This window comes from Emys orbicularis, chromosome 2, assembly GCF_028017835.1.
Source record: "Emys orbicularis isolate rEmyOrb1 chromosome 2, rEmyOrb1.hap1, whole genome shotgun sequence".
Classification (NCBI taxonomy): Eukaryota; Metazoa; Chordata; order Testudines; family Emydidae; genus Emys; species Emys orbicularis.
Window position 1 is genome coordinate 198,350,912 of NC_088684.1, and position 21,318 is coordinate 198,372,229.

General features: G+C 43.7%; 1 protein-coding gene across 1 annotated transcript in view; it reads left to right on the forward strand.

The window, feature by feature from the left end:
• TPK1 (thiamin pyrophosphokinase 1) overlaps positions 1–21,318 on the forward strand; it is a 512,062-nt gene that overhangs the window by 83,650 nt on the left and 407,094 nt on the right. The window contains exon 3 of the mRNA XM_065399761.1: positions 11,541–11,615. Coding sequence (XP_065255833.1) covers positions 11,541–11,615 — 75 coding nt within the window. The remainder of the gene's footprint in view (positions 1–11,540; positions 11,616–21,318) is intronic.

Below are 21,318 nucleotides of genomic sequence, written 5' to 3' on the forward strand. Positions count from 1 at the left end.
TCATTCTATGTTATGTGGAATTCTCGTTCCTGAATAGAAAAAAAATTCCTGTTCTAACATTTTTTAATTTAGTAATACCTAGAGCTGTGCAGGAACCAGGATTTCTATTCCGTGAAAATATTTGAAATTTTCTGCAAAATGGAATTTTTGAAAAAAAATGTTTCAAGTTGATTGGAAAATTACATTTCAATAACATTGAAATGTTTCATTCCATTTTGACTTTTAAAAAATAAAATTTCAAAGTGAAATTTTTTGACCAGTTCTAGTAATACCCTTTCCACTTCCAGGATACAAGTCTGCATAAGCATTCTTTAGTGATTATATGCTGGCTCCATAAAGCACTGTGTTCTTAGCCATCCCAGTGTTGTTGTGACAGATTCCCACTGCAAATGAATTCTTTGCAATAGAATCACAAGCTATAGTGGAAATTCTGATACAGTAGTGGAGACATCACCCATCACAGGAAAAACGCATTCCAGGAAGTCATTCAACTGTCTTTGCTTTAGGCCTGGTATACTAGGGTTACCATTCGTCCGGATTCCGCCGGACATGTCTAGCTTTTTGAGCTAAAAATAGCGTCCGGGGGGAATTTGTAAATGTCCGGACTTCCCCCCCCATGCAGAGCGCGCGCGGCTAACAGGGCAGCCGACCGGATGGTGCCACTTACATGGGGCTCCGACAGCCAGAGAGAGCCCCTCCTCCGCTTCCCCTGCAGCAGAGATCACTCCCTCCCTCCCTGCATTCGCAGATCGCCTCCGGCAGTCTGGAGCTCCTCCCCCGCTCCTCCGCCCCTGCTGCCCAGCGTGCCGAGACAAGTGGCAGGGTAAGGGGGCCAGGGGGTCGGAGAAGGGGCAGGGAGGTTCTGGAGGGGGCAGTCAAGAGACGGGGGGGGTCGGGAGTTCGGGGGGGGACTTTTTTTGGGGGAGTGGATAAGGTTTTGGGCAGTCAGGGTACAGGTAGGGGGTAGGGTCCTGGGGGGCAGTTAGGGTGGGGGGGTCTTAGGAGGGGGCAGTTAGGGGACAAGGAACAGGGAAGCTTAGGTAGGGGGTGGGGTTCTGGAGGGCAGTTAGGAGCAGGGGTCCCAGGAGGGGACAGTCAGGGGACAAGGAGCGGGGGGGGGTTGGGAGTTCTGGGGGCAGGGCTGTCAGGGGGCAGGGGTGGGGAGAGGGATCGGAGCAGTCAGGGGACAGGGAGCAGAGGGGTTTAGATGGGTCGGGAGTTCTGGGGGGGGCTGTCAGGGGGTGGGGAGTGGTTGGATGGGGCGTGGGAGTCCCAGGGGTCTGTCTGGGGGTGGGGGTGTGGATAAGGGTTGGGGCAGTCAGGGTACAGGTAGGGTCCTAGGGGGCCAGTTAGGATGGGGGGAGGGTCTCAGGAGGGGGCAGTCAGGAGACAAGGAACAGGGAGGCTTAGGTAGGGGGTGGAGTCCTGGGGGGCAGTTAGGAGCAGGGGTCCCAGGAGGGGGCAGTCAGGGGACAAGGAGCGGGGGGAGGGTTGGGGGTTCTGAGGGGGGCGGGAAGTGGGAGGGAGTGGAAGGGGCGGGGCTAGGGCAGGGCGGGGCGCCTCCCATCCTCTTTTTTGCTTGCTGAAATATGGTAACCCTAGGTATACACTGCCAATTTTTTTCTCCAAAAGGCAACTTTTGGTGATGAAACAGCAGAGGTGTACACACTACAAAGCCACTTTTTGTGCTGAAACTTCTCAGTTGCACCACTGTAATAAAATGACCCCGATGAGAGTCATAAGGCTTTTTGCACCGTAGTGCCAGTGTAGACACTGTAATTGACTTTAGCGCTGTTATTGGCCTCCGGATTGTGTCCCACAATGCCCATCCTGACCACATTGGTCAGCAGTTTCAACTCTGCTGCCCTGATACCAGGTAAACAACCTTCCGCCCCTCCCTCTTTAAAGCCCCAGGAATTTTGAAATTCCCCTTCCTGTTTGCTTGGCGTGCAGAGCTCATATCACATCTTCCCAGCTGACCATGGCGGCTCCGCACAACAAACAACCTCCTGCTTGGACCACTGCAGAGTTACTGATCTGATAAGTGTTTGGAGAGAGGAAGCTGTCCAGTCCCAGCTGTTCTCCAGCCGTAGGAATTTCAATACCTATGGCCAGATTGCGCGCAGCTTGCACGAAAAGGGATATGACCGGGACATGCTGCAGTGCAGAGCAAAAGTGAAGGAACTGCAGAATGCATACAAGAAGGCAAGGGAGGCAAACTGTCACTCCGGTGCTGCGCCCCAGACCTGCCATTTCTATAAGGAGTTGGATGCTATCCTAGGTGGCAATCCCATCTCCACCGCAAAGAGCACCGTGGATATTTTGGCGGGTCTGGAGCCAGTGGAGAGTGGACCTAACCCAGAGGAGGAAGTAATTGATGAAGAGGTGGACGCTGAAGATGTGGAGTCCTGTGATGCGTCCATTCAGGTGTCTAGCCAGTCTCTGCAGTCACTCTCTGGTGAGCCAGAAGCAGGAGAGGAGACCCCTGGCAAGTGGTTTTGCTTTGTGAAGTTCTGAAGTGGGTTGAAGGCAGAGAAATGTAGAAGGCTGGCTTTGTTTCTGTGTGCTGGGCATTTCCCCGCACAGCTAGGCAGTATGACGGAACGGGGAGTTGATGCACTCCGAGATTTCACGGGACTCCTCCAGAGAGATCTCTAGGAAACTTTCCTGCAGGTACTCAGTAATCCTCTGCCGGAGGGTCCTTGGCAGAGCTGCTTTGTTCCTTCCCCCACTGAGAGACACTTTCCCATGCCACTCTGCAATTATTTGGGTAGGGACCAAAAGTGCACACAGGCGAGCAACATAGGGACTGGGGTGGAAGCCGCAAGCATGTAGCAGATGTACCCTTGCTTCCCTGCTTACCTTCAGGAGTGAGATATCTTCCATAGTGACCGCCGCCTGTGGAAAACAGTGGGAAAGTTTATAGTGTTGCCCCCATAAGTGCCCTGAGACCTTTTCAGATTGCTTTTCTGAAATACACAAGACCCCTATCCCTGGGTTCACTCACCATTCTTGGGGTCTTCTGCCTCATGTGTACTTGCCTAGGGTCACCGAGAAAGTGATAGGTATGTTACCAACAGTGTTACTGTTTCAATGCTCTGTGTGTAGTTGACAGTAGTGCTTCTTTTTATTGTTAATTATGCTTCTCCAGACTTGACCTTGAGAACCAACCCCCAACAGCAGCAGAGCGTCTGTTGAGAAAACAGAAAACAAGATGAGAAAACAGCTGAGACGGACCAAGGAAGATATGTTCTGGATGGTGCTGCAGCAGTCAGAGGCAGAAAACACTGAACGCAAGAAGTGGAGGGGAAAGACAAGAGAATGATTCTTACAACAGGGATGCCACAGAGAGGCTGATTAAAGTTCTGGAGCGTCAAGCCAACATACTCCAGACTCTCGTAACACTCCAAACTGAGCTGATGCATGCCTGCCCTCCCCTTTAGCACATTTAGAACTCTTTCCCATGCACTCCCAAAAGTCCCCCTGCGCATTCCTTTCCGCTTTCTGGCACTTCGCGTTTTCCCCTACACTCCACCCCCGCAGCCAGCTTTTCAAATGAAAGCTGGACCTATACTCAGCTATGAAAATCAGCCCCCCGCCCACCCCAGTACCTTCTCCCCCACCAATAGAGTCTGTGTGGTGTTGTGGTTTATTTGGCAATAAAAGCAAAACTTTTTTGAATTATAAGCACTCCATTTGTTTCCATGCAAGGTATGGTACCTCATGGCACCTGCAAATCAACAGGCACTTTTATTAGTTCCTTACATTGAATCCTAGGCCTTAACAATCACAACTGCTTCCTAGCATACCAAATGTAATTAACCATTGCAGTCCAAAGCATTGCAACAAACATTACTGATTTTCATCTTCAAAGTGTTGCCTGAAGGCATCCCTGATTCTTATTGCCCCACGTTGTGCCCCTCTAATAGCCCTGGTGTCTGGCTGCTCAAAATCAGCAGCCAGGCATTCTGCCTCAGCAGTCCATCCCTGAGTAAACCGTTTTCCCTTCCCTTCACAAATATTATACTGCGTATAACACACGACTATTACCATGGGAATATTTTCCTCATTCAGGTCTTACCTGCCATATAGGCATCGCTAGCATGCCTTCAATCGGCCAAACACACATTCAGTGGTCATTCTGCACCTACTCAACCTGTTGTTGAACTGCTCCTTTCTGCTGTCTAGGTTTCCCGTGTATGGTTTCATGAGCCATGGCATTAAGGGGTATGCCGGGTCTCCCAGGATCACTATGGGCATTTCGACTTCCACTTCAGTGATCTTCTGGTCTGGAAAGAAAGTCCCTGCTTGCAGCTTTCTGTACAGGCCAGTGTTCCTAAAGATGTGTGTCATGCATCTTTCTGGACCACCCCACATTAATATCAGTGAAACGTCCATAGTGATCCACAAGCACCCGCAAAACAATGGAAAAGTTCTGATTGATGTACTCGGTCACAAGGTGGTCTGGTGCCAGAATTGGAATATGTGTGCCATGTATCGCCCCTCCGCAGTTAGGAAAGCCATCCACAATTTCATGCATGCTGCCAAGAGTCATGGTCTTTCGCAGCAGGATGCAATTAATGGCCTTGCCCACTTGCGTTAGCATAGCCCCAACGGTCAACTTCCTCACTCCAAACTGGTTTGTGACTGACCGGTAGCAGTCTGGAGTTGCCAGCTGCCACATTGCGAGCTCCTCGCGCTTCTCCACTGAGAGGGGAACTCTCATTTGGGTGTCCTTGCACCGCAGGGCTGGGGCGAGCTCATCACACAGTTTCTGGAAGGTGGCTTTCCGCATCCGAAAGTTCTGCAGCCACTGCTCGTCATCCCAGACTTGCATAATGATGTGATCCCACCACTCTGTGCTAGCTCCTCCGTGAATGCCAAAAGCAATTTAATGTTGTTACTTTCCATGTTGGACACCACGTCAGGCAACTGTGACTGCCGTTGCCTTTGTAACTTCAAGAATAACTCCACTGCCACTCATGATGTGCTAGTGTGAGCTAGCAGAGTAGTAGAGAGCAATGCGGGATCCATTCCTGCAGATAGATGTGGGGAAAGCAGAAAACAAGGGCCATTGAAAAATGATGCGAACTGAAGACAGAAGCACATGGAATACTGGGACGGAAAGCAGTGCATCATGGGGCAATGAGCCTGGACCCATGATGCGCCTCAATCCCCTCCGCCTTCTCACAAGACCTAGCATCAGAAGGGGGAGAGCTACACTGTGGGATAGCTACCCACAGTGCACTGCTCTCATTGGTGATGCTAGTGCCGCAAGTGTGAACACGCTATGCCGCCAGTGGAAGACAATATGAACATACGACAGCAGTTTCCTTTAAGCACTTTATTATCAGCAACGAAGCTCTCGGCGAAAAAACTCTGCCAGTGTAGACATAGCCTTAGTGGTATTACTTCAGAAGATCAGAAAAATCCCAGTTCCCAGTCCCCATGCTTTAACACAGTGATTAAGTGCCTAATGATGGTATGTTTGGGGTTTTTTAAGTGAATTTGTTCTCAGTGGAAAGTGCCGGAATGACAGTACCTGAAAACTGAAGCCCTCTATTTATCCTCACAAAGCATGTAGTAGCTTCAGTGTCAGCTACATTGTCCTACCAAAGTAAAGCTTGTTTTTTTTAGCAAGGTCTCATATCTCCTCTATCATTGCATTTGAATAAGAACATAATAATGGCCATACTGGCTCAGACCAAAGGTCCATCTAGCCCAATACCCTGTCTTCTGACAGTAGCCAATGCAAGGTGCTTCAGCAGGAATTAACAGAACAGGTAATTATCTAGTGATCCATCCTCTGTCGCCCATTCCCAGCTTCTGGCAAACAGAGGCTAGAAACACCATCCCTGCCCATCCTGGCTAATAGTCCCTGATGGACCTATCCTCCATGAACTCATCTAGTTCTTTTTTAAATCCTGTTAATTTCTTGGGATTCACAACATGCTCTGGCAAGGAGTTCCACAGTTTGACTGTGTGTCGTGTGAAGAAATACTTACTTTTGTTTGTTTTAAACCTGTTGCATATTAATTTCGTTGGGTGACCCCTAATTCTTGTGTTATGGGAAGGAGTAAATAACACTTCCTTATTTACTTTCTCCACACCAGTCATGATTTTATAGCTTATATCATATCCAACCTTAGTCATCTCTTTTCCAATCTGAAAAGTCCCAGTCTTATTAATCTCTCCTCATATGGAAGCTGTTCCATAACCCTAATAATTTTATTGCCCTTTTCTTTACCTTTTCCAATTCCAATATATCTTTTTTGAGATAAGGTGACCACATCTGCATGCACTATTCAAGACGTGGGCGTTCCATAGATTTATATAGAGGCAATATGATATTTTCTGTCTTATTATCTATCTGTTCCTAATTATTCCCAACATTCTGTTAGCTTTTCTGACTGCTGCTGCACATTGAGTGGATGTTTTCAGAGAACTATCCACAATCACTACAAGCTGTCTTTCTTGAGTGGTAACGGCTAATTTATACTCTCATCATTTTGTATGTATAGTTGGGACTATGTTTTTCAATGTGAATTACTTTGCATTTATCAACATTGAATTTCAACTGCCATTTTGTTGTCCAGTCACCCAGTTTTGTGAGATTCCTTTGTAACTCTTTGCAGTCTGCTTTGGACTTAACTATCTTGAGTAGTTTTGTATCATCTGCAAATTTTGCCACCTCATTGGTTATCCATAAATGATCTGGAAAAAGGGGTATGTTAAACATTTCTGTCCCAGTACAGAGCCCTGGGGGACACTGCTATTTACCTCTTTTCATTCTGAAAACTGTCCATTTATACTTACCATATGTTTCCTATCTTTTAACCAGTTACTGATCCATGAGAGGACCTTCCCTCTTATCCTATGACAGCATACTTTGTTTAAGAGTCTTTCATGAGGGGCACAGAAATCAGCCTGATTTGGACTTCCATCTATCTTGGTATTTATATGATCCAGATCCCTGAAATATCCTTTACAGGGTAGGAGGAAATATTTTTATTTTTTTATATCTTATTTCCTTTTACTTTGCAACTTTCTGTTTAGACTCATGCAGTATTTTGCTAGAAGGTAAAATTTCCTCTTTCCATGGAAATGAGCATCTCTTCTCCTTTTTCCTCTCCTCTTCCCCCCTTTAGAATACCACTCATCAGATCACTGGGAATGGTAAAGAAATGGTTGTTCTTCAGGCAAGCAATAAAATGTAAATATTATTGGTTGACAGGAGACCATTTGTATGGTTGAAGTTGCTCAGCCTTTGGATTCATACTTCAGTAGCACCCAGAGGCATGGCAATATCTTAGCACAACACATGCCCTATTGTGTCTTACTGCTTACATCATTCCGCTAAGAACAAGCGTAGTACGTGTCTTCCCCAAAGGCCTTTTTATTTGATGTAATAAAAACTTTTTCTAGCCTCAAAACACACAGAAAAGAAACTCATAGTATGTAAGGTAATTTAAGATATTTTTCTGACACCCAAGGGAAATAAGGAAGGGTTATATGTTATGGTAGATCTCAGACAAAGCTGATATTTAAAAATATATATGCTGATTTTGTGAGAGCCATATAGCCTGCTGACTGGTGTATAGCAAGGGACAATCTATAAAAAAATGTATAATGATATTATAAATATTTATAGTGCACCTAGGTGAGTGTAAGATAATAGGGATAGGCCAGAAAGGCTTTTATAATAGTAAATTTGTGTCTCTCAAACATATTGGAATTCTTTTGAAAGAATTAAATAATGCATAGAGGCAAAATATTAGATATAATTTGTAGAGAGATTCAAAAGTTGATTAAGTCATTTACAAGCAGCTACTAAGAAAACTCAGAGGAGGAGTAATATTGGGTAAGTGTTAGAAAGCAAAGAGGACAGATATGGGACCAATTTTCAGAATTGAAAGGGGTTAATAATTAAGTGGGAGTATGCCGGGGTAAATACGAGAATTGTTGTTTAACATACTTGTGTGCAATCTAGAAAAGAGAGTGAATAGAAATCATACTTTGTTGTCGACATAAAAATTATCAGGCTATTCAAGACTAAGGATTGCAAGTTCCTTTAGGAAGACCTAACAAAACAGTGTGAGCCAAATGATCAGTTCTGCCTGAACTGTCTCCCCATGTTTATACCTGTAGTTTTATGGGTATAACTGACTGTGACACATTTGTGCACCTATAATAATTTGTGCCCAGAAACTATGCCCATAAATATGGAGGACTGTGTTTGAAAATGGTATGTACTGTCACAAAAAAGTGGGTAAGGATCTATAAGCAGCAAATAGGAAAACTTGGATATGATTGGAAATTAACAAACAAACATGTAGTTGGTTAAATAGATAGAGGTTTTTTAAAAATCAGAAGACAAAACCAAAATTAGGAATCAAGTGTGAAATCCCACTGAATCAGTTTCCTGAGATTATGAAGGGACTGGCATTGTTGGATTTTGGTCCTTTTCTTTTTTGTGTATGCCATAAGGACCAAAATAAACTGAGCAACTTATATTTTAAGCTTTATGTTGTATGCAAGTATTTATTTTTTTACTCCTCACGCTACAGATGGCTTGATTTGTACAGTCTGCAATAATAAAGTCCACAAGAAAAGTACATAATAAAAGACAGAATTGCACTAAAACTGTAAGAAGCTACGTGAGGGACCAACTCTCTCCATGTGCACCTCAGCAGCAATTGAGGTCAATAAGTGTCCTCTCAGGAGAGATCTCCATATCAGGGGGTTGCCGGCAAGTTATTTTCCCTGCTGGACCCTTGACTATGGAATTTTCTTCCCCTGTTAGTCCAGCACAGCCCAGTTTGGTTAACCTTCAGCTCGTGCTAATTGCCTTCTTGAGTAATGGATGGACAGACAGCCATGAGATAGATTCTTCTTAACTTATTAAGAGATTTTAAAGATGGAGACCTGGAAGTGGATTTTTTTCAAATTAGAAGCCAGTAGAGCGCATGGAGCAATGCTGTAGTTACTCTTAACAATCTTTCTTGATTAGCAAGAGGGCTGCTGTAGATTGTACTAGCTGAAGTTTCTCTCTGGTCTTCACATTTATCAGAAATCTCCATTTTATTAATAGCCATTTTTAGTCAAGATTCTCAGTGAGTGTAAATTGTTGTAGCTCCAGTTTATACTTCACTATCAATTTATGCCTGCTGAGGATCTGGCCCTTTTTGGTTAGTTGTATATCAGTACAATGAGCACTGTTAAAATGTTGATGTTTGTGCTTGCTTTGGTGGCACAAATATTAACATTTAGTCATTTTTCATTTGCTGTGGTTTGAAGCAGTGGTGGGCTACCTGCGGCCCTTGGGCCGCATGTGGCCCATCAGAGTAATCTGATTGCGGGCCGCAAGACATTTTGTTGACGTTGACCATCCGCAGTCACGGCCCCCCGCAGCTCCCCGTGGCCGCGGTTCGCCGTTCCCGGCTGTATTGTTCCTATTTGTCTCTGTCAGTTCAAGTACAAGGTAAAGACACGTTCAAACTCAGGATGGAAGAGAGTTCCACACCCACCTCTCATTTATTTATTGTGGTCTCCTCAACTCTTCTCTGACCATATATATTTGGTGTTAGCTTCTACCCTACTGCAGATTGTAGAGGGAATGGGCAGAAGAGTAGAGCAATATCAACAAAGTGCTGAAATGGGGAGCAGTCCTCGTCATGCTCAGCAGTTTAGGTTCTGCATAACACCACCCATCAGAAAGTACTGTGATGAGGTAAAGGCCAAGACTGTAATGACACCCATGGTGTATGTAAGTAAGTACAAGCCTACGACCCCCCAGTTCAGATGTTTGCAATAAAAGATAAGTGAGTATTGAATCTTGTACTTTGCTGACCTCTCTTCTGATCGTCTTCTTCATTGAGTCAAGCAGGAGCCAGGCTACAGCTTCTCATTTATAGCAGAGCTATAGTGCTCTTATCTCAATAATGGCTTCCCCATTGGTGGTGAGCATGTGATTCTTCCAGCATAGCATTCCAATGCCCCATCACAGCATATAATGATACTCATGTGAAAAGTTTTGTGTTTGTACATTCATGGTCTGATTTGCCCTACAATAAGACTGATGTAGTTTTTAGTAGATTGCAGGTTCCTACCTGTCATGCACATTCATTTGTGGCTCAACTTATGCAACTCCTCCTTGTTTTGCCAAGATTTTCATGCACATTGCAGAGATTTTCTTCACCTTTATGTTTCCTCATACTTCCGCACGACTCTTTCTTCTGCTCTACTAAATGTGCTCAGAGGCACGGAAGACCTTCTAGGGATAGATCATTTCTCCTTGCAATTACATTGGCTTCACATGATCAAATAGACTTCATTAACCTGATAGCTTAAGGAAATCAAGCTCCAGGGGAAACTTCTATTCCAAGATAGATAATTAGGAAACAAAATAAATGCTATTCCCAGCATATGCAACCCTAATAAGGCATGGGGGTTACGTTTGCTCCCTGGAGCCACAGTCTGGAATAGCAAGTATCCATTTATTTTAAAACTTTTGCATTTTGGGTGTTCATTTTTGTCACTTGTGTTGGACAAAGTCTAAGGACGGTGGGGCTTACAAGCCAGTTCAGGCTGTGGGAATGCAGATTGGTTAGTTGCAGACTTGCAGGGCTGCGTGTTGGTGATAGTCTGTTTCCAGGAGTGAGATTTAGGCGGTGGAATCACCATGATAACAGACGTATGCTAAAAAGCATATGTTTTGGTAAAATAATTATATCTTGTCAAGTATGTTCCCTGTGTTGTTTTCTTCGATTGTACGCTCTTTGAGGCAGGGAACATCTCTTTGTTCTGTGTTTGTGCAGTGTCTAGCACAGTGGGGCCCTGGTCCATGCCTGTAATGCTAATAAATAATTAACAGTAATGCTGAATAATGTAGCTGCAGTCTTTTCTGTCTCTCAGAACTCTTGGCTTGTATAACTTTTTTCACAGTGCTCCCTAAGTGTGTCAACAAACAGTTTAAAGGCAAAGTTCTTCCAGCTCTGCACAGCAAATCTTGACTGCCGTTATCCACTCTCCACACAGGTGCAGATGCTGTTGATGTCAACAGGAATACTGCACCTGAAGGGAGAGCAGACAATCAGAGCCTAGAACTTCTGAGTAGATCTGAGAGGAGAACTTTATCTTGAGACATCAACAGCTTCTGTTGTTAATAGAACACATGCACTCCCCAGAATGCTAATACTATTAAATGTCATGCACAGGCGGCAACAGCAAGACAGAGGTTTGAACAAGAGAGCTGCACAGACATGGGGTCCTATTGAGGGGGCCCATTAGCAGAGAACAACTGTTATAAATGAAAAGGACTTGCTAAAATAACTACCAAGTAAAATGTTTCTAATGAATCTCTGGCTGCCTCTATATATCTGAAATGATGAAACCTAAGAAGGGCAATTAGTGAAGTGTGCTCCAAAGTTTCTAGCCTAACGTTAAATAGGAAGGGATGTTAGGTGCAAACAAAGCAAAGAAAATTAGGGGAGAAGTCAATTTACTTGTTAATGAGCACTATCATCTCTTTTTTTTTATAGGAAACCTGACGTTTTGCCTTTTGATTCTTAATCAGCCTTTGGAGAAAGGTTACTTTCATCCTCTGTGGAGCAAAGGTAATAATAACTTTCATATATCTTCATTTGCTTATTTACTTAGCTGCTGCCCAGCTAATCTACCCTATGTCCATTGACTCTCAATGTGGCAATTTCCACTAACTAGAGCAACCACCGGGTGGGAATGTGAATCAGCAGAATACATTCCTTGTTGTTGAGTGCAGCAAATAAGCAGATTAGTCAAATTCTGCATCTCTTATGCATTTCAGTGGGAACTTCATGGACTGGGAAGGGGTGCATGTATGTTCACTTATGTAAAATAAGACGGCAGCTTTTCAGAGGCATCCTCAGGAATTATGATGGTTTTACTGAGAGAGTGCAGTAGATCAATGCTGCATTGGTAACTTAGGAAGTGAACGTTCCTGATAGGTCATCAGCAAAATGTGTTAGTTTTAATCAAAATCAAATGAACCATGTACAAAGATTTATAAAAATATGAGGATTTTTTTCTGTTGGAAATGTGCATGTTGGGCATGTTTGCTTTGTTTAGTAAATGTAGAGCTAATAATCTCTGGCATGGTTGCTGTAACGCTACTAATATTTTGTAGGGATTTTTTTTAGAAATTTTTACATGCTTTAAGCTGTTCATTTTTTCAGTGGAGAAGCTCAATCTTTCAGAAGGTTGCTCGGAATTCTTGCCTAAAATATTCTTAAAATGCTGCAGCACAGAGACAGAAACCTAATTTCCAATATTCATTCATGGAGTTACTCTTACTTGCTACGAACGGAGCTTGATTTAAAGAGATGCTGTCAGTTTGAATATTTTTAATTGACCAATTTAAAAAAAGAATCTAGCTTCTGATAAAGCACTGGGGCAGTGTGTAACCTGTTAACAAGTTTGGAATCCTGCAGAAAGAGAGTCCTGCTGACTTATTGTGGCTGGTGCGAATTGTTAATTCTACCTTGGACATGAGGAAGGGTGAGAGAGGCTCCATGGTTGTAGGAAACTAGGGTATGAGACAGAGAAGTCTCTTCAGAGGAATAGCCATGCTGAGGGAGAGGTTTATGTGTTGCTATTATTTGAGTTACTGTTAAAGCCAAACCCCAGGAAGTGGATTAATTTTGAACTGAAACCTGTGGGGCTTTTTAGGTGGAAATATCCCCTTGCAGAAATTCCCTCACTGAACCTCGATGGGGTCTGTCTCCAAAAGTGATGGCTCCCAGAGGTTTCACAGAAGGCCATGGCCATCTCTGCAGAGGCCTTGTACCCCTGCACCAGTTTTGGCCCCAAGCAGTTCCTCACCTCCTTGGCAGGATGGCTACAATGTACAGGTGTCCCGAGGGAGGGTGGTGCTCTGTGGAAAGGATAATGATACAGTCTGGGAAGAAACTTTGGTTATAAAATTTCCAGGGCATGGAATATTTCTGACTTTATAGCTATATAGCACCAAGGACAATGGGGCCTTTATCATAATCGGGTCCTCTGGGCTCTACCATAATTTAAAAATGAATAAGAATAACTGATCATCTCAGGAGCTAAAGCTCTTGTCGGGGCCCAGGTCACTTGCTGTCCTAATTACTGCATCTTTTTCCTCTCTGCCTTCCTGTAGCCTGCATTGTCCCATTTCAGTCTAGTCAGAATGCCACTGCTTAGATCATCTTTTCTACTCACCGCATCACTTTTCTTAATCATTCCAGTGGCTCCCCCTTTTCCACAACAAAGCACCAGCTTCTTTGTTGGTATCCTAAAGTCCTTTACCAGCTGGGCTGCTCCTTTCTTATCTACTTCTATGTCTTCTTGTGTTGCTTTTGACCATGCAATTGTCTCTTTCTCCCATAAACTATATACCAGACATGCCAACAATTGCCTTCTGATGGTATTGCAATACCCTGACCCTATTGCTTGTATGCTGTATTCTGCTATACCTTTCCTTTGGTCTGTTATTTGATATTTAAGCCCTGCTCCTGCAATCAGATGTGTGTGTGGTGACTCTTAGACCTGCACAGGACCACTGCAGGATGGGAGCATTAGACTGTAAGCTCTAGGGACAGGGACACTTTTTACTGTAAGAACGGCCATACTGGGTCAGACCAAAGGTCCATCTAGCCCAGTATCCTATCTTCCAACAGTGGTCAATGCCAAGTGTGTCAGAGGGAATGAACAGAACAGGTAATCATCAAGTGATCCATCCCCTGTTGCCCATTCCCAGCTTCTGGCAAACAGAGGCGAGGGACACCATCGCTGCCCATCCTGGCTAATAGCCAGTGATGGGCCTATACTCCATGAATTTATCTAGTTCTTTTCTGAACCCTGTTATAGTCTGGGCCTTCACAACATCCTCTGGCAAAGAGTTCCACAGGTTGACTGTGCGTTGTGTGAAGAAATACTTCCTTTGCTACACTACAATGATGGGAGTGAAATAACAACTTGAATACAATTTAATACAATGAGGGACAGAGCGTAGCACAATGGGACCCAGTCCTCTTAGGGCTACTGCAATGAAAATAACAATTACTCCTACTAGGAAGGATGAAATTTTCAAAAGTGTCTAAGTGAATTAGGAGCACAATTCCCATTAGAAAGCCAATAGGACTTGTTCTCATAAGTCACTTAGAATCTATTCAAAATACCACTCTTTGTGACTACAGGAGAAACAGAGAACCGACTGTACACAACGCGCTGTCAAATCCACAAAGTAAAAAATAAAGGAGAGATCCTGGAGAAAAATGGAGAAAAATATTTTTTTGACTAACTTCTTTCAGTTACAGCAGTCTTTGGTGTTGCAGCAGGTACAAAGTGTTCAGACAGAAATGTTATTTTCAAGTGGATGGTGTCCTTTTAACAAGATAACTTGTTTCATTAGTCCTATCATCTCAGCAATAGGTGAGAACAAAGGTGTGAGGTGATCTACACATTTTGCTCTGTCCCGAGTTTATCGAGTCACGTGGATAAATTTGGACGTTCTGGGCTAAATCCATCCCTGGTGTAACTTCGCTTGACCTCAAGAATCAGTTGTTACAGCTAATTAGCCTCTGTTTTATTTGTGACTTTCTTGGCAGATATTTTTACTGACATAATTTGCAAAGAACTACTTCAAATTGCATAGGTTTGAATAAAGTTATTTCCAGTCTGTGCTTTGTGATGGCCACTATAATGTGATTTCTGCGCTTAATTAGCCCTTTTTTAGGAATAAATATAGCAACATTCACCACTCTACCCACATGAGGTCTTCCAGTTTCTGGTAGTAGGATACTGTGGACCAGAGATCAGTACCACTTCCTTCTGTTGATAGTTCTTCAGTCATGCTGTACATGGATCTTTGCCTTCATAAGAAACTTCACCAACCTCTGCAGCTTCCAGTATCAATATTGCTTCTCACTTAAAATACCATATCAGTCTGTACTTTACTACTGCTTGTCTACAGATGGTGTGAAAAAATGGTAACACTTGAAATATAATATGTCTACAAAAGGATGGATTCTGGATTTAAAGACTGAAGCAGTCTCCACGTTAATTCAGAACCCAAGGAAGCCCAGACTTTGGACACCAAAACCACAAAGGCCATCTGGAAGGTACAATAAGTTTCTAAAAGACCAATTTTTCTCATTAATGTAGGTCACTTATGCCGGATTTTTCCAAAAGTGACTAGCAATTTTGAATGCCTTAATTTTTGCATGCCCAACTTCTGAGACAACTTGAAAGGGATCTGATTTTTCAGAAAGTGCTGAACATCTGCCTTCTGAAAAGTATCTCAAGTTGGGCACCTGAATTTGAGGCACCAGGAGTTGCTTCTCACTTTTGAAAATGTTGCCCTTATAATCTCTCGTATCCTAATGCTCTGGCATTGTCCGTGTGCCCTCACTTGGTGGCAGAATGATAAATAATTGTGCATTCAGAATCCTCTCCGTGGCTGAAAGATTAATGATGAAAGCTATAAAGAGCAGCAGTTATGCGCTGAAAAAATAGGGTTATTACTTAAAGAGTTAGAATAATATGTTAGCATTCTACAGGGATTTGATAAAATTCTCATACAGTATTGTATTTCTAGAAATGTTAGGCTGTGCTGTTAAATAGTCTCTTTAAGTTTGTGAGTGGGGAAAGATGTATTACAGAAGTGTTCTTCCTTAGATTCTCTCCTGCTCCAAATTGGGTGGGCTTGTATCCAAGGATTTATTAGTAAAATCTGGTTGCAGGTTTGAGTGTTGGTTAATCAAGTCCTGTTTCTAGGCTGTTGACAGATGTTATGTCTGTGCCTTGTGTAAGAAAGACATGGTTGTGGTTATCTTGCTGATCCGTTGATACTCCATAGCATTAGCTGCTGTCCATTCCTGAAGCAGGTTTTGACTTCATCAGAAAATAAAGGCTGTCACAGAAAGTTATAAATCAGGCAGAACAGCTCAAGTTCTTATTTTCTTCTAAATATTAGGCACTCTTGCTACAAAATATCCTTCAGCCCCTGTATTGAAATATATTACCAGCACACTCTCAGAGCACTGGGGCTGGCCAAACCTTGACTGTGAGCTGCATATTCAGTAGTGATTAGGCACTACTGGTACTGGGCACATGCTGAGTAAGCAGCTGAATGGATCAGGACTTCCTGAGTGGGGAATCGTTGAGTGTAATTCTGTAGTCTGTGTTATGGAGGAGTTCAGTCTAGATGACCATAATGGTTCCTTCTGGTTTAGAATCTATGAATGTGGGGGTGGGGCTAATCTCAGCTTCCTCCTTAAACTGGCCAGCAGAATTCCTTGCCTTCTGGGAGCACTCCCTAGGTATGGATAGCAGGAGGAAGGTTCCCTCTTCCTCCTGTCTTCCATGTGGGACTCCTCCCTCTGCAGGAATTTGAGATCTAGCTGGGTTTTGTTATGCTTCCTCCCAGCAATTTCCTTCTTACCTCCCAAAACGATCCATAGGTATATTATGAGAGTTCTGATCACGGATAAGAAGTAAAAGCAAGAAAAAGAGATGAACAGCTTGAGGAGAAGACCAGAAACTAGACTCTGCTCTACAGCCAAAACAGGAGAAATCTTACAAAGGCCTTTCCACTATCAAAATCACGATCAGATTTAGAGCTAAATGTGGGCCAGTTTATCTATCCTGGTCAGATGGGGTGCAGTAGCACCTGGTGGCTTGAAGTGGTTTCCATCATATACAGCAGTGGCTCTCAAACTTTTTTACTGGTGACCCCTTTCACATAGCAAGCCTCTGAGTGCGACCCCCCTTATAAATTCAAAACACTTCTTTATATATTTAACACCATTATAAATGCTGGAGGCAAAGCGGGGTTTGGGGTGGAGGTTGACAGCTCATGACCCCCCATGTAATAGCCTCGTGACCCCCTGAGGGGTCCTGACCCCCAGTTTGAGAACCCCTGATATACAGGGTTAACAGTTTTGTTCAATGGCTTTCAGCAACCCCCATTATAAAAATTGTGCCAATGCAACTGCTGGTCAGTCTTATTCAGTATTGAACTATGATAGGGCAGCTATTGAATGGAGTAGGTTATCACTGGAAGTTGTTTAATAACTACACATTACTTCTTTTTTTGAGTAATTTGTGTTACTGATGACTCACATTGTTATTTACCGCTTACAAAAACTCTTGCAAGGAAAAAGTTAGAAGCATATATTAAGTATCACAGTGCAGGTTGTCTGCAAATACTATATACCATCTTACATGTCATGTTCCATATGCTTTTGTCCGCAATATACTCAACGATTTATTTTTTTAAATCTCTGAGGTTGAGGCTGAAAATCTAGGTTATTCTCCCCTGTGACTGCTATCTTTTCCTTCATTGCCTCAATTTATCATGATGAAAAGAGTTGGAGCAATTCACCTAAGCCTTTGAAATTATTAAATACATATATATATTCAGTTGCTCTGTTACTAGTCTGCAATGAACTTGCTGTGTTGGCATATGCTGTACTCTCTCCTCACCTTTTATTTTCATCATTTCCAGCTGAACATACTTCTAATACATTTCAAATTTGTACCAGACCCAGAATTGGCAGCTGGCATAAAACTTAAGAGAATTTAGAGCAGCTACTATTAATAAATAGGAAAATGTTCATAAAATGGTGATTGGAATGTCACATGGACTTATGTGCTTTATTGCAATTTCATGCAGGCATCCGGACTAGCAGTAACTCTTACTGCTGGCCTCAGCAAAACTTCTTCATCCTTTCTGAGGTGATGCTAGGCACCTGATAAGTCAACAATGGAGTATATTTTTCCTTCTGAAAAATTTAAATCAAATCAAGAATATAATTTCTTTTTCATGTTTAGTAATTTAAGTTCATCATTCTATACACTTGCTATAGATTTAAAACTTTAATATTTTCCAAGTATAGAAGGCTTGATGTTGGACTTCATGCAGTGAGTTAATTTTCGTTAACTACAGGAGTCTGAGCAGAGTTATCAGCTTTCTTGAGTGCATGGGCTTGAGAATGTACTACTATAAGCAAGAAAAGGTGGTCAAGGTTAGCATGGGCTATTACTGCACATTAAACTTGAAAACAAAACAATAACAATGGTCAGATCCTTGGTAATACAGCATTTTACATCAGCTGAGGCTCTGTCCCAAGAGTTTCCATTCCCAAATTTCCAAATCAAGAAAATTAACTCTACCACGTTCCCAGTAGTGAACTCAGAGGTTTACATTTCTTTTCATAAAGATGAGAGGCTTCAAAGGTTAGTCACAGCAAATGCCTCCTGCTCAGAAGTGCAGACACGCAGCACTTTGAAAATCATAGCTCAGGTGACTTAGGTTGCACATTCTAAAATTGAGCTATCCAAAACTAGTGGACACTTGAAAATGAAGGTCTAATTTGGTTTGCCCAAGGTTACTCGGTAAGTCATTGGTAGAGTTAAGCACAGAATGCAAGTCCCTTGACTTTGTTTCATGCTGTAACCACCGTTCAATCTTGTTTCCCTTAATATGTAGGATCGAATAAAGTCCTTAGCTAGTAGCTGTGGTAGGTGGCCATTAGACTGTAAGCTTTGTGTTGTTTTTAGTTCTGCACAATTTCAGCAACTGGAAATGCTGAGATCTAAGAGGAGATTTTGTTTGTTTAAAGAATTGCAGATTTGTTGTGTGTTTTTTTTTTTAAATGGAAGAATGATGAATAATTAAGAACTCCCTTTGTGGTGCTTTGAAAAGCTAAACCCTGCTGAGCTTTAGTTCAGAGTAACAGAACAATAGAGAATTGCTTTGAAGTGCTAGGGAAAAGCCTAACAGATGATTAGAGCAGAAGGAAAAAAAAATAGTGGAGGGAGGCTATTACAATGCTTTTTACTACTGAGCTGGGATGCAAATCCCATTAGGGAACTTCTGTTGTCAAAAGTTTTGCTGTATGGAAGCCTTTGATAGCATCCTACTATATATCCTGTTGCCATCACATTTTCGGACGCTGTTTAAAACATGAAGCTTCAGAAACTGTTACCAAGAGGAAAGTTCAGAGCGCCCAGTACAAAGATGGAAGGGATGAGCCGCTAAAAAAAGAATATAACCAGCAAGTGCTTTGGCTACAGAGCTGTGGCATGGGAAGCCAAGGGCCAGGAGTAAGTACACAGAATTGGCACAGATGCCTGAGCTGAGAGAAAGGAGAAAGTTCTCCACTTAAAATATCCATTGGATTTTCACTGGCATTACACTTAGAACTGACCTGCTTGCTGTAGCCATAGCCATCTAGGCAAGTATGTTCATCAAGGCAAAGCAACCTCAGAATAAAGGGAGGGAGAGGACCAGTGAGGTGAGGGGCAAGCTGGCCGAGAGAACTCTGCTGCCAGACTGAAGAACAGATAGTGTGGGGAGTTATGCGGCTATGGACAATGAAGCAGAGGGAGGCAGTCCATAGGCTGATGGCAGTGGGATTGCCTATTTTAAGGGATGCTCCTCATTCAATGACTAATGTCCATGAATTAGGTCAGTAACAAACAACAAAGAAACAATTGAGCAGATAAAACCTATGATTTCAAGCAATAATGATGCAAAGGATCAGATGCTGGAGTTAGACCTGGTTGAAAAGAGGGGCATAATTTGTGAAAATACTTACAAACATTGCATGCTATTTTTTCACTAAAATTCAAAATTTTGTCAAGTTTTTGCTGAACTTGTGAATCTTAAATTTTTGACTGATACATGTATGAATCATGACACAACTCCATGCTCTAACTGCCAGAGGTTGGGACTGGACAACATAGGATGGATCACTCAACAATTGCCCTGTTCTGTTCATTCCCTCTGAAGCACCTGGCATTGGCCACTGTCAGAAGACAGGATACTGGGGTGGGTAGATGGACCATTGGTCTGACCCAGTATGGCCATTATTATGTTTTTTTAATGTTTTATTGACAAAACATTGTGAAGTGCCATCCTTTTAAAAAATAGCTTTGTCATGCAATTTGCATGCCGTTGTCCTTTACTTCTTTGAAATGCAGATGATCATCCTACATAGGGGGAAGTCAGCAGATAGAGGGAGAGGAGAGAATACAGTGGAAAAGTGAGATGGTAGAAGTAAAGATCAGGAGACTGGGGAAGAAAGCAGGAGTGAGAGTGGATGAGAAGAGAGAAGAGCTTATTGGGGAGTGCATGAGTGCTCACATAAGGAGAGGTCACTTTATGTGCATTGAAAAAGTTGTGCCGTGTTCTGGAGGAGGTTTCCACATTTTAGTGACGCATCAGATAGTTGGGATATTACTTGGCATCCACTGGCTACTTCACTCCATCTTCACAGTCCAGGGTTTGAGGGGTTGCTCTTCAGGAGTAAATACCTATCAAGAATATTGTTTTTGTAGGCCAGGGGTCGGCAACCTTTCAGAAGTGGTGTGCCGAGTCTTCATTTATTCACTCTAATTTAAGGTTTCGCGTGCTGGTAATACATTTTAACGTTTTTAGAAGGTCTCTCTCTATAAGTCTATAAACGATTGTTGTATGTAAAGTAAACAAGTTTTTTAAAATGTTTAAGAAGCTTCATTTAAAATTAAATTAAAATGCAGATCTCATCAGTTTAGTGCAGTGGTTCTTAACCTGGGGTGCACGCACACACACCCTGGGGCAGGGCCGGTGCAAGGATATTTTGCTCCCTAGGCAAAACTTCCACCCTGCGGCCCCCCCCGCCCCTTGCACATTGGTTCATTCAAATCCCAATGAGCCTTTATAGACCCAGGGGCCAGCCTGCTCAGGGGCCAGCCGTGCCCAGGGCTGCTCCCCAGACCAGGTTCCCCCCTCCCTGCCCCCTGAACTCCCCTGGAGGGTGCACAGCCCCCCCGCGAGCCCTCCCTTCCTCACCCCAGTGGCCCCCGCCCCGAGTGCACTCACTGGCTTTGCCGGGTTTGGGCCGCTGCAGCAGCTCGGCAGGGAGGAGCCGCCTTCCGGAGGCACCAGAGAGCCAGAGCGTCAGCTTGCGTCAGCAGCGAGCCCCAGCCATGGAGGAGCCGGCGCGGTGCAGGGGGGCAGCAGCCCTGCAAAGGCGGCGGCGCCGCTAGCGGGGAGCAGCCGCCCTCCCTGCCCAGGCTGTGGCCCAGTGCCCCCCCGGGGGCTCCTGCAGGCTGCAGTGGATGTATACGGGCGCCAGCCCCTATGCGCCCCCCTGGCTCCCTCCTCACCTAGGGTTACCATATTTCCATAATCAAAAAAGAGGGGAGAGCCCTGCCCTAGCCCCACCCCCATCCATTCCCTCCCACTTCCCACCCCGACTGCCCCCATCAGAACCCCCAACCCCCCCCCCCCCCGCTCCTTGGCCCCTGACTGCCCCCTCTTGG